We start from the raw sequence: 12,440 nt of genomic DNA, 5'->3' as shown, positions 1-12,440 counted from the left end.
ACTTGAATCTGTGTAAATTCACTTGAGAAATGTGAAACTAATCATATAGAGACACATATGAAAAAGTATAGCCAATTATTAAAATATATGTAGTACTGCCCCCCTCCCCCTGCAAATGTACCACAACAGATACACATACAAAAGGTCACTGATAGTGCTATGAGATAATCTGACACGTGTCAAATATACATTCAATAAGATTTTTTCTTCATGTGTTTAACAATTCAGAACAGCCATTGCCTTAAAATAATGCTTACATGTCTGTGTAGCATCAATGCAGAGATGACAAAAATATTTAAATAGATAAACTCTATAGTGGGAGGGAAGAGTATTTTAATATAAAGGAGTTGATCAGACTTACCGAAGCGCAAGCTAAAATCCCAAAGAATCCCACCCTCTGGATGAGTTTTTGCACGGCAACTTTTGCTCGGGTGGCAAAGTCCTGAAAAAGTGCAGAAGTGGGAAAAATGTGTCATCAAAGACTTGCCAATGTTTAGGTGATCACACAGCATATACTGTTTAAGTATATACTGTACACAGCTACAAAACTAGACGTCGCCTTGTTCACAGGACACATCTCAAACATGCTTCACAGAATTGTCCTGAACGGCCTATTGCAAAAACTGCAATTTATTCTTATAATTACTGTTGTAGAGTTTTCTATCAGTTACATATAATTCTGTTTTTAATAAAACACTGGATTATGTCTGACTGATTCTGAAAGTTTAAAACAAATTTTAATGATTAGTATTTCACATGATACATTATTTCTAATTATTTCCTGTTAAATTTCGGATTGATAAGGACATTTTTTAGGATTTAAATAACTGTCTGAGCCACGGAAGCTTTTATTAAGAGAAAATTAAAGCAAAGAGTTTTGTCAGTTGTTTTCTAAGAAGAGGGATGTAGAAGAGGGAATATCACAGAGGTGTGTGAAGAAAGAGTGTGTAGCCAGCTGAAATGTTGTTTTTTTATTAAAGTGACCTCTCACAAATGCTTTTAAACCTATTCAAATGCTACATTAAAATAAATGAAGATTTTAAGATTACATATTATTTTGGGGACAACATCTTATTATCAAAGAGCTGTTTTGGAGATTATACCATCATCTCTGAATGTTAATGTTTCAGCTTCTTTTTAAATTATTTGCCTGTTTCCAGATAATAAACCATTTCATTTTATATTTAAAAACATTCTGGTGTCCAAATGAAACGAAAAATTAGTGCATAACTAGTTTTTACAATTTCTCCTTATTCTGGTATAGCTACAAAGAGCAGAAGATGCAACAGCTGCAGCTGATTTTCCTCCTTCATGTTAATGTGCCCTCAACAAAAAGTTTTCATCAATTATTGAGAAAAATATCAACTTACAAACCAAGTAATTATATCATCAGAACTTAGATACACAGCAGTGTAAACTGTTTAGAACTTAAAAACACATTTGTTTTAATTGACTGTGGATCAGAGTGATTTTCAAATTTTTGTATGTGTGCTTCTAAGCCCTACCCAGTTAAGAAGCTGTATTTTAAATGTTAGAAATCTCTAAAACTTATGTTTTAGCATGCAATTTTTAAAATATTTGCACTGTTTTAATTCTAATTTATCAACGATTGCCCAAGAAAATTTAAAAAGTGTAAGTGATGAGGAACGCTTGAAAAACAGTTGCCTGCTTGTGCATATTCATCACCAAAGAGTTTGAACATTTGTAATAATACACTACTTGTTGGTGGGAAAATTAATTGATTCAAATGTTTGAATGAAAAAAATGGGTTTCACAATTAAATCAAAAATCACTTTAGATTCATGACCATCCTGCCATCACAAATATCTTCAAGTTCAAAGCTAAAAAACACTGATTCACCTGCCATATGTTCTAAAGCAATTACAATACATTCTTCTTGATTCTGGGAGAATGATAAACTGATTTTACCTTGTCCCTATCTTGCCTCTGGTGCTAGATATTAACACCATTGTGTGAGAACAAGACAACAGTCTTTGGCCATTCCAGTGACTCACAAATTCTTACTTTTTCAGTTCGTCTTACCCTATCCCTCTTGAAAGCTACACAAAAGCCTCTTCTCACAGCAGTGACACAGATTTTTCCTCAATGTACCTTTTCTGGGAATAGGAGCTTTAATCTGTTTGGATTTTACCTAAAACTAGTTCTGGGAACACAGTGGGAATGCAAAGGAAACCCCAGATCCAGGAACAGGACTTATATATTTTTGGATGACCCATTCAAGATCTAGGTAATTTATAAAATAATTACATCCATACCATTCTAGATTTACCAAATCTGTTGCATACAATCTGTTTCTTTGTTTATTTGATTCTGAGAGGAAATCAAAACTCTTAATAACAATAAAAACTAGAGACTGGATTTCAAAATATTTGATGAAGATCTTTTTATCTTGTTGGCCTTAACATGTGGATAATTTGATCCATCTTTATCTACATTCCGCATTTAACTAAAATTATCTTGGAGATGTGGTACTTTCAGCATAAAAAAAACACTAAAACTATTGTTCTTTACAAAGTAAATGTTATGAATGTAGTAATACTGCCTCTTTTCTAAATGTGAGGTTCTCAATACATCAAAGACATTATATTTATATCATATTTGATGAAGCATGTGTTTTACACAACTCTTTATAGGCAAACAATGCATATTTGGTATCGAAATTCATATTTTGCAGAAAAAGCTTGAAATGTACATTTACTTTATCGTTCTGGGAATAATGCTTAAAAATAACACTTTTCAATGCTTTAATTTAAATGCAAGTCTGTGACTGTTATAAATGTATTTATTTTAGTTTGCCCTTGCTATATTATTATCTCTTTTATGTTTAGTATAAAATGCATCCCTTTTCTTCCTTTAGATTTAACTTTAAACTCACTTTATATTTGGAAACAGAATAGTAATCAGTGTAAAAACCTCAGAATAATTAATAAACAACTGCAAATGAGTGAATCACGCTCCATTTAAAGAAAATACACACTCACTGAGATCAACTGCTGATATGAACACATAATTATGTTGGTATTAAAGCTAAGATTCATCTTTAGTCATTTATAAAATTGCATGTTTTTCCTGAACCAAATCATTCATTAGATCAGAATATTTTCTGATATTTTTCATGTGGCAAATTGTTTAAAAAAATGCATCTACTGAATTTCAGAATTAAATCCTCAAACAGTTAGTGTTAAGTGGACTGTGTTTAGTCTTAATATCCTTAATAAATGTTTGCTACATGTTATATAGATTTTCCCACTGAAAACTGAAAACTCTTCTCATCTAAAACTGTATCAAATAAACTGATGAAGGCAGAGAAGAAATGAATACATTTGTTTCACATGAAGATACAAGTAATAATTGTTTTCTTCTAAAAAGTAAGGCCTCCGTTTCTAAAACATCATAAAAAATTTGACTCAGGAGGGGGCTGGCAAAACATGATCAGACCTAATATGGTCAACAAAACCAGTACAGTGCTGATGACATTCTTTGCAGGGAGCAACCAAGCGGACAGGAAACTTGAGAGACATGGGAGGTCGCCTAATAAGGCGGTAGTGGGGGGAGCGAAGGGACACAGAATCTGATTGGTTCACGGTTTGAATTTCTGCCTCCATGGATGTCCAATCATGAAGGTTTCTTTTTGGACTATCCTGTCGTTTTAATTCTAGCCTGTACCAATGTGTGCATATGCATGTGTGTGTGTGTGTGCACGTGTGCGTGGGAGTGTGTGTGTGTGTGTGTGTGTGTGTGTGCTGCTCAGCTGGTGGGAGACAGGGAGGGAAGGAATGTGTATGGTTGGTTTACAGCTGAACCGCTGAGGACAGTGTCTGGCCCAGGGACACCTGACAACTGCCGGTGTTGCAGTGCAGTCAGAACCCTGCAGAACCAATCATTGCCATGGAGATGGCCTGTGTATCCCATTCATTTTCTGACATCATGACACATGCCTTGTTTACATTAGGTACTGGAGTTTAGCTTTTGGCTCATGCAGTGAGTGCGAGCATGAAAATATCACTGCTTTGCGAACAAAGGGTCCTTGGGGAGGTGTGTGTGTGTGTGGGGGGGGGGGGGGGGGGGGGTTAAAGTGTGTGTGTATGTTTGTGTGTGTGTGAACTTGTGACACTGTGATTTACTATAGTTGAACTATGTACTTGGACTATCTCTACTCTGCATTTCTGGACTGGGGAAGCATCTATCTTGGATGGCTTGGGTTCAGACATCCAGACTCTGTTGTTGGCGGCTTATGGAAAATCACCATCTTTGCCAGGCAGCTTGCCAGGGGCTGCCTCTCGCCCCCCCTCCTCTTCCTCCATCCCCGTCACTGCCGGCCTGCAGGGCTGGGCTTAGCAGCAATTACATTTGGTAAGATCTTGTCAAGGGTGCAGCGTCATTAAAACCATGGAAGTTTTGGTTCCAGGTTTGGCTGCTCGGCACAGATGCTTTACTCAGCAGTCTACACAATCACCCCACATGAAGCCGACCGCTGAGGGGAACAAAACTCACATTTCATCCGTTGTTTGTAGGTTTGGATCCCTCCATACACAACCGATACTCTGATTAGTCAATCCAAATTTGAATAAGCAGATCATGAATGCACCTCAGAAACCACATTTTGTTGAAAGCATGTTCCCACCGTGTGTTTCATGAGCATGTCCTGCTGTACTTTCATGTGAATATAATTTAACCTGGTGGCAGATATACAGTTATAGGTAACACTTTATATTAAGGATACAAATCTTTCATAATAATGCAAGAGTCATTATGATTTAATGCATTAATAAATGCTGAATGTATCAAGAACTCCTTTTGCTCACCATTAACAAATGCTCAAGTCATTATGACTACTTTTTTAATTAATTTACAGGAATACCCATTTTCCACAGGTCAAAAATCCCACTTAAACCCAGGAAGATCGGGCTTTTCGTGCACTGGGAATGTGTAAATCCTGCAGTTTCCCCTGGGTCAACCGACTCTGCATTTGACACAGGTGTCTATCACCTTGGCTTGGCTCGTCATTGATCTAAACGTAACACCTGATGCGGTGGTGATGATGCATAAATAAGGGAGGAATATTGTATGTGGCCTATTCAAGGTTATATCACTGGACACAGAGTTGGAGGTGGAGCTCCCTTCATCCCTAACAAAGCTGCTCAGTGGTGTTTTGAAGCAAAAAAGCTCAACTTTCCGGGTATGAAAATACCTGGATTGCCAAACACGCCCGCTAACTTCTGGTTTAGTGATGGGCTAAGCTGAATGAGGATAAATAACTGAATTGTGCAGCTCTTCAAGACTCTCTAAATGTTATTGGACATTCTTCACACTGGGTCTATTGTTATTTTCTCTTCTGTAGCAACTGTCTCCGGTGCATTCATGACGCGAAATTTGATGTCATTCACTTGCAATGTAGCGTGTCGACGGGCTGCCTTGCTTGAGGAAAGTGGGAATGGGGTCAATAGACGATTTTTAGTGGGTGTACTTGTGTTTAAAGAACTTGTGTAGATCCACTTATTTCTGCTGAAGATCAGCATTAGAGATAACCAGGTCAGGAATGTTTAGGAGCAGTTACTTCATACGTGACTTAAGTTAGCTGGATTACATTAACATAAACCACTGATAGATCTATGTCTTTGCTCAGAAGGAAACTATTCTCAGCTTCTTCTTTAATTATTTATTTTTCTATTTTTATCACGCTGGTCGTCAGATGTAACATTTACAAAAGACATAAAACAGTTACGTTAACTTTTATGTGATCTAATTCTATTGCTAATTTCCATTCCTTAACTGATCTACTCACTTTACAATGTAAGTGTTTGATGAAAAGACCTTACACAGAAGTAACATGTAACTTGAATCTAGCTAACTTGATCGTTTATGCACATGGCAAAAAAAATGACTCGGTCTGTAAGTACAGAAGTACATGTCTTGTGTTAAAATGTGTAGAGAAGAAGCGGAATGTGCTCTTCATTAAACATTATAGTTTGAATTTTTGTAGTTAGTTTCCAGGTGATGACAGTTGACATCTACAAGGAAAAACTTGAGAGAAGACAGTTTTTTTTTAAACTTGATACAGTAACCCCAAAGCATTACCAAAATTATGGGTTTTCATTTTGACATACTGCAAATGCAAACGGGATCTGTTTCAAGTGTCAGGTGGTTGAAATAACTATGCTAATGAAGTTTATTTGCCTGAAATGCATTATTGGTCAATTTGATATCTGTTTATTTTAGATCTGCAGAACAGTTGCTCTGGGGTTCTCTCACAAACAGAAGACATTTCATTGTGAAAAATTTGGCAAAGCAAACACTGTTTTCAGGAGTCTTTGGTAGTGCCGATGGGGTACAAAGTTCAAATGTAGACAAAAAGCAGGCAGCGACAAGGCATTCCGCTCCATGTGGAAAATTAAAGTGTCAGACAAGGAAAAATCTATGCATAGCCTATACACAAGTCAACACCCACGCACATTTTTTTCTCTCCCTCTCTCTGTTTTCTTTTTTTTCTCAATGAAAGTCTTTCACACAGAAGACACACATCTCCGGAGCGGTCGCGAGCCCCCCGACACGATGACGGCTAAAGTTCATCTCATTAACTCCTGACAAGCCCGCGCCTGCTCGCTCTGGCACAGGAAGTGGAGAGATTAAGGACTACTGACGCAATACAACACAGTCTACAGTCCCCTTTCAAGAAAAAAGAAAAGAGAAGAGTTAACCATTCAAATCTATCTGGACACACACACACACACATGCACGCGCGCACACACACACACACACACACATACACACAAAAAATGCACCCCTGAGTCCACGTTGACAAATTCTTTAACAAGCTGTGGTTAAAGGGAAGCTGGTTTTACTCTGACTCACCCCCCTCCTTTCAAACAGTTTACTGGAAATAAAGAGGGAGGAGGAGGGAGGGGGCACTTTCAGAGAAGTCACGTGACGGGGCCGGGCAAACCACAGCACAGAGAGCCTTTGAGTGCAGTAGGCCAGGGGGGAAGGCAGGCATACGCCCAGCGCAGATGGCCCTGATTTGAGTTACAGGAGATACGATCCTGGGAGTTGGCAATCAAGAATTCACAGCCTGTTAACCCCTTCCATGCCGGATGAAAAAAAAACACAAGCCAGGAAATAACTTCATTATCAAGTTACAAGCGATCATGGACTCGATCCATGCGTGATCCTCCAGGACAGTCTGTGTCGATACTGACGTCTCCTCTCAAGCACACAAGCGCTCTCGTACTGAGCTAAAGATTTAAGAGGGGAAAAAAATCTGATGTTCATGACATCAGCGTCTGGAGCCGTAAGAAGAGGCATGACTTCATTATTCTTGAATAGCTCTGTTGAATGAATGAAAAAAAAAAAAAAAAAACCCAGAGTGCTGTACTGCTGTGCATCACGTGCACTTGTGGCAGGAAGTTGGCACGTGCAGGCTGGGAGAAATACCACTGGGTTTAAGTCAAACTGCTGGCACCTACAAACCTCTGTGACTAGAGTGAAGGGGACCAAGTCAGCATCTTAATCCAACTCTGCTGCCACAGGGTGGAGAGCATGTGTGGGAGAGCGCCTGAGCGTGTGTGTGTGGGTGGGGGTTGGGGGGGTGGGTGGGGGGTGGTTGGGTAGGTTTGAAGGGGTGTCACATCCTTGAGGACAAAAGTTAACCACTTCCTGTCTAATACACAACGATCCAAGGATACCAAGTTTCCAATCCGTTCCAGTAGACTTTCCACTTTGGCCTATTAGTATTGATTGTTAGCTTTCAATGAAAAAAATCTGACACAAATCCACAGCAGATTAATAACTCCGTGCACACCTTTAAAGGTTGAAAAACAGTAAAAGGATGAAAGTGATAACCAGTGAGCTGTTGCGGAATCTCCTTGAGTAAAAGAGGGAACCCTGAGAACATCCGAGTGACGGTAAAAGCCCTGGCGAGCGAAAAAATGTTTCCGTATGTTGCAGGTCCTCGCTGGTGCTAGCAACCTGCCTCCAGATGCTGTTCAATCACATGAGCACACACTACATACATACTCCCCGCTGCCAGATATCATCAGAGAGGGGGAGAGAGAGAGAGAGAGAGAGAGAGAGAGAGAGAGAGAGAGAGAGAGAGAGAGAAATACACAGTGGGAGAAAAACAGGAGTATATGAGAAAGAAAAAGAGCACAGAAAGCGAGGGACAGAAAAAGAAACGATGTCAGTGAGAGCGAGCGTAAAACTGCGTACTGAGACAGCAGCAGCGCACAGCGTCACTTCTAATCTCCTCTCGTACGGATGCGAGACAAACAGACGATGCTCCTCCTGCGTCACACTGTTAGTTTGTTTGGGAAAAGACACACAGGAGCTCTTCAATGTTGAGATGATCTTGTAGACAAAATCTCCTCCTTGCCACGGCGCTCGTGTGACTCCCTCTCCCACAGTCTCTGCTCTTTTCTCACAGTTTTCGGTGGGAAGCACCACTTTATCAGTAAGTGATGTCAGAGCTTCACTTGCACACATATGGTCTGAACGCCAGGGCTGCTGTTGGTGCCAACCTACACAGCTGTCCGCAGCATTAGTAAAAGTGGACCTTACAGCAGGTGCTGCGCCCCTGTACCTTGTTATGCAGCAGCTCGGACTCTCCTTGCCAAATTTTTTTTTGTGACTTTACTGACGTGATGTCATTACTAGTACCTAATAGGGACAGTTCAGTTTTGGTGTTGGGAGTCTATACTAATAATGAAAAACAGTGGTTAAGGCAATATTTCCGTTCGGAGGAACAATGTTGAAATTCAAATTACTCATATATGTATCTGATTCATGAGAAATCAGTGCTTCCAGGGACAGGCTTTTATTTTTAAACACAATTTACATCATTTTAATCTTATACAGTAAAGAGATGTTTAACATGCTGTTTCAGCAAATGTCTCTCCGGTTCAGTTGAAGAGATGCAGAACAGGCAGGGAAAGCATAAACAAGTTTTTGTTATGAGTTTATGAGAATGGACAACCTATTGATATTTGACAATTGTGTGATTTTTTGACATGCAATGACATCATTAATTTAAATTATGGAACATGGTTATCCCAAAATAGTCCTGCAATGAGAATTCCCTGCAACAAGAAATGAATGGAGTAATTTATGAATGATATTTTCTTTAAAATGATGAATCTGCAAGGATTCCTACACATGGTGATGTGGGATAGAAGAGAGAGATGGGACCAAGAGACTGGTTAGGTATTGACTTGTGTAGTAAAACCCACATCAGTCATATATATATACACTCTCTTGATTGGAAAGACAAAGAGAAACCAATTTGCGAAACACACAGTTACTAGTCATATTTCTTTGGTATCACAGCAGAGATCTTAACGGCGGTCCAAAGACACCTCTTATGACCATTAATGACTTAGTGCGGCACTAAATTATGATTCTTTTTGTATTCAGTTATCTCCAAAGCAAGTCAACTTGCATCAATATTTTAAACAAATAATAGTATTCATATAGATGGCGCTGTTTAACATCCTTCTAGAAACACTGAAATCCTGTTAAAAGTGTTATCTATCTATAAACAAAATGAGTTCAGGTTATCAACAGTGTACATCTGTTTAACAGCTTACAGAAAAAATGTATTGTAGAACTGGAGGAACCATGAATAAATTCCAGAATAAATGACTTTTTTGTTCTCTTCAGATAGACACACAAACATGGTCTTATATATACACTTTTTAGGCACTGTTCTTTTTGAAATTACTACACTAACGAAGACAGCATGCCACTACGGAACAGCTCACATCTAAACTATAAATCCTATATGCAATCCATTCAGAAAACCAAAAAAGACATACTGTTGGCAAAAATAAATGTTCCTCGGAATCAATCAAGTTACACCCGATATCTTATTCATATCCTCATTAAAAAACAGGATTTATTTGTTGCCTGTGTGCTACAGTATATCTGCAAATGCAGCGGTAAGTGAGGCTGTTGTAAAGTTCAAAACCACTCATAGCAGCAGTTGTTGTACTGCACTTGACCTGTCTGACTGTTTGACCCACACTGCTGGAGAGAGAAAAACATTCCTGAGGATAAAGTCTGTGTCAGGACAGATAGGTCTGATGAAAAGCCTGTACAAAATTAGAAAGGAAACGGTACAAGTGCAACAGGGTGATAAAGAATAAGTGTGTAACTGCCACAAAGCAGAGAGGTGAGAATGACGTGGTAGTTAGAAGTAAAGATAAGATATGTACGATTTCTTCTGGGAAACAGTAAGAGGTAACTTCCTAACAGTAAGTTAGGAAGTCTGCGAATGTGATTTTAACAAGAGGCGAATAAGAATTGAAAACATTAGCTCCTCTGTGAACGTTTTGCCCAACTCATGTAGCAATGGTAGTCTGATTGAGAGAACACTAGTAACTTACTGTGCATTTAACAAGACGGTGGTGGTTGTGAGGTTTGGAGAGCGAAGAAAGAATGAGAAAGGGGAGTTAGATAACAGAGGTGATGGAGTAGGTGAAGAAGATGCTAGGAGCGGTGTGTCACCTGAGCAGACTGGGTCTGGTCCAGTATCTCCTCAAACCTCTGGTAGTCCTCGTCGTCTGGGTCAGCTCCAGACAGCCGTGCTGCCCGCGCCATGAAATAGGGAGGAAGCTCTCCTATAGCTGTTCCTGCGCCCTGCATACACACAAACAGAGACACATACATACAGAGATTTTTAATTGCTGCTGCTCAGCTGCTCATATTTAGAGAACTGACGTGATGTTTTTTTGTGTGTTGTTCTGGCAACACAGGATTCTGTCCCATCATGCCAATAAAGCTGAATTAAACATAGCTTTAAGAAAGAGAAAGAGAGATGTTAGTTGTTATGCGCATGCAGGTTGTTTATTTGTTTATCAAATTGTATTAAGAGGCTGTGGCTGATTTTATTACTTTTTAAAACCAATCCTTTTTTTTATTATGCATTGAGTAGTTTGGTTGTAAAAATGCTGTATTTGTCGTAATATAATGCTAATTATCATAACAAGCATGTGAACATGGCTCCTGGGGGGTTAATGGAGCAAAAATATCAATATCCACTTTCCAAAGGAGCTTGCACCGCTTGACGTCTGGGATTGTGCGATCAGAGCCCTTAATGGGAATAAAACGGAAAGGATTTACGAGAACGAAAATCCCACAGATTATTAAACGATCATGGATACATAAAACACAGGCTAGGGGAAGGTGAAAAACCAGATGCCACCTCTAAACAGCATATCAACACACTGCGCCGCTAACTGCTATGTTCCAATCCACTTGGACATGTGGAATGCAGCGTTTCTGGAAAATTTAAGAAGTGCTAACAAGCCCAGGGGGGTCTAAAGGAACCAAGATATCAATATCTAACAGCCAAAAGGAGCTTGTAGCTATAAAGCGCAGGAGCCTGAGTGATTGAGGGGGGCTTAACAGGAAGAAACCGGAAGTGATTTGAGGGATATAAATCCTCAGCACTTGGTCGGTTCACCAAGTTCATACCGCCAAAACATGCGGACGGGGGGAGTGAGGGGGTGAGGGCTACAGACTTAATTAACACAATGAAAACGGCCGCCAAGAAATTCAGTGTTTTTGGAGTTGCTCACAGCTCATTACTTTAATGTTTCCAGGCACAGGGGGAGAGTAAGGGTGCAAGGGGGATGAGAGAAGATGCAAAGGATACAGTTAATGTAAGTTACAATTACAGAAGATGACATACAGTTTCAAGCCCCAACACATCCTTTACATCCTTTGCTCAACAGCACTGAGAAAATATGAAGCTGTCGAAGTGAAATTCAGTTCTTTATGTGGAACACACACAAAATCACAGCTTCAATCTCTCTCACAGAACAACATAACTAACTAATTACAGCCACATTAGTTGTATATAGAGGGATAGTTGAGCCAGAAGATGATTAGTGAGTAGTTAGCAACCATGGCAGCGACAACAAGCCCAAACAATCATTCTCAGGAGGCGGTGCTATCCCAAAACCTGGCAGACTGCATCTTTAATCTGGACACCCTGTTCTCTTGTTAACACTGCAGCCTTTGATGAAATCTGCCAGTTTTCTCTCATAATGGAGACGTGCCCTAATCTCCCTGGCAGCTGCTCCATTCAATAGCTCTGCCTCTGTTTGTGAGCGTGCATGCGCCTGTGTGTGTGTGTTTGTATAAGGGGGCAGCGAAATACGTCCACCTGCACAGAGGTGGTGTTTGAAGTGGAGCACTTAAGGGAGCTGCAGTAGTGGACAGAGAGGCTTCAAGAGGGAACAAAAAAGACAAAAAGAAAGGAGGAAAGAGAAAGGAGAGAGGAGGAGAAGAGGTAGTGGTAGTAGTGGTGGGGAGGGCAATGTCTCATCAACGTATCCGGATGATGGGTGGCTGGCAGGAGGGGGAACACTGGCGTGGGTGCTTTGAAACCCTGAGCACAACAGGTGTCTCCAACTGTAGAGCTG

General features: G+C 39.9%; 1 protein-coding gene across 6 annotated transcripts in view; it reads right to left on the bottom strand.

Annotated features, from left to right (window-relative positions):
- Positions 1-12,440, bottom strand: part of LOC119030930 (vacuole membrane protein 1-like) — a 63,008-nt gene that overhangs the window by 23,722 nt on the left and 26,846 nt on the right. For all 6 annotated transcript variants that reach the window (XR_005078460.1, XM_037118898.1, XM_037118902.1 and 3 more), the window contains 2 exons: positions 10,519-10,650; positions 362-442 (listed from right to left, as the gene is read on the bottom strand). Coding sequence is in view for 5 of the 6 variants with exons in the window: in XM_037118898.1 (XP_036974793.1) it covers positions 362-442; positions 10,519-10,650 (213 nt within the window). In the remaining variant the exon portion in view is untranslated. The remainder of the gene's footprint in view (positions 1-361; positions 443-10,518; positions 10,651-12,440) is intronic.

This window comes from Acanthopagrus latus, chromosome 13 (assembly GCF_904848185.1).
Source record: "Acanthopagrus latus isolate v.2019 chromosome 13, fAcaLat1.1, whole genome shotgun sequence".
Lineage (NCBI taxonomy): Eukaryota > Metazoa > Chordata > Actinopteri > Spariformes > Sparidae > Acanthopagrus > Acanthopagrus latus.
This window is presented reverse-complemented; position numbering and strand designations above follow the sequence as displayed.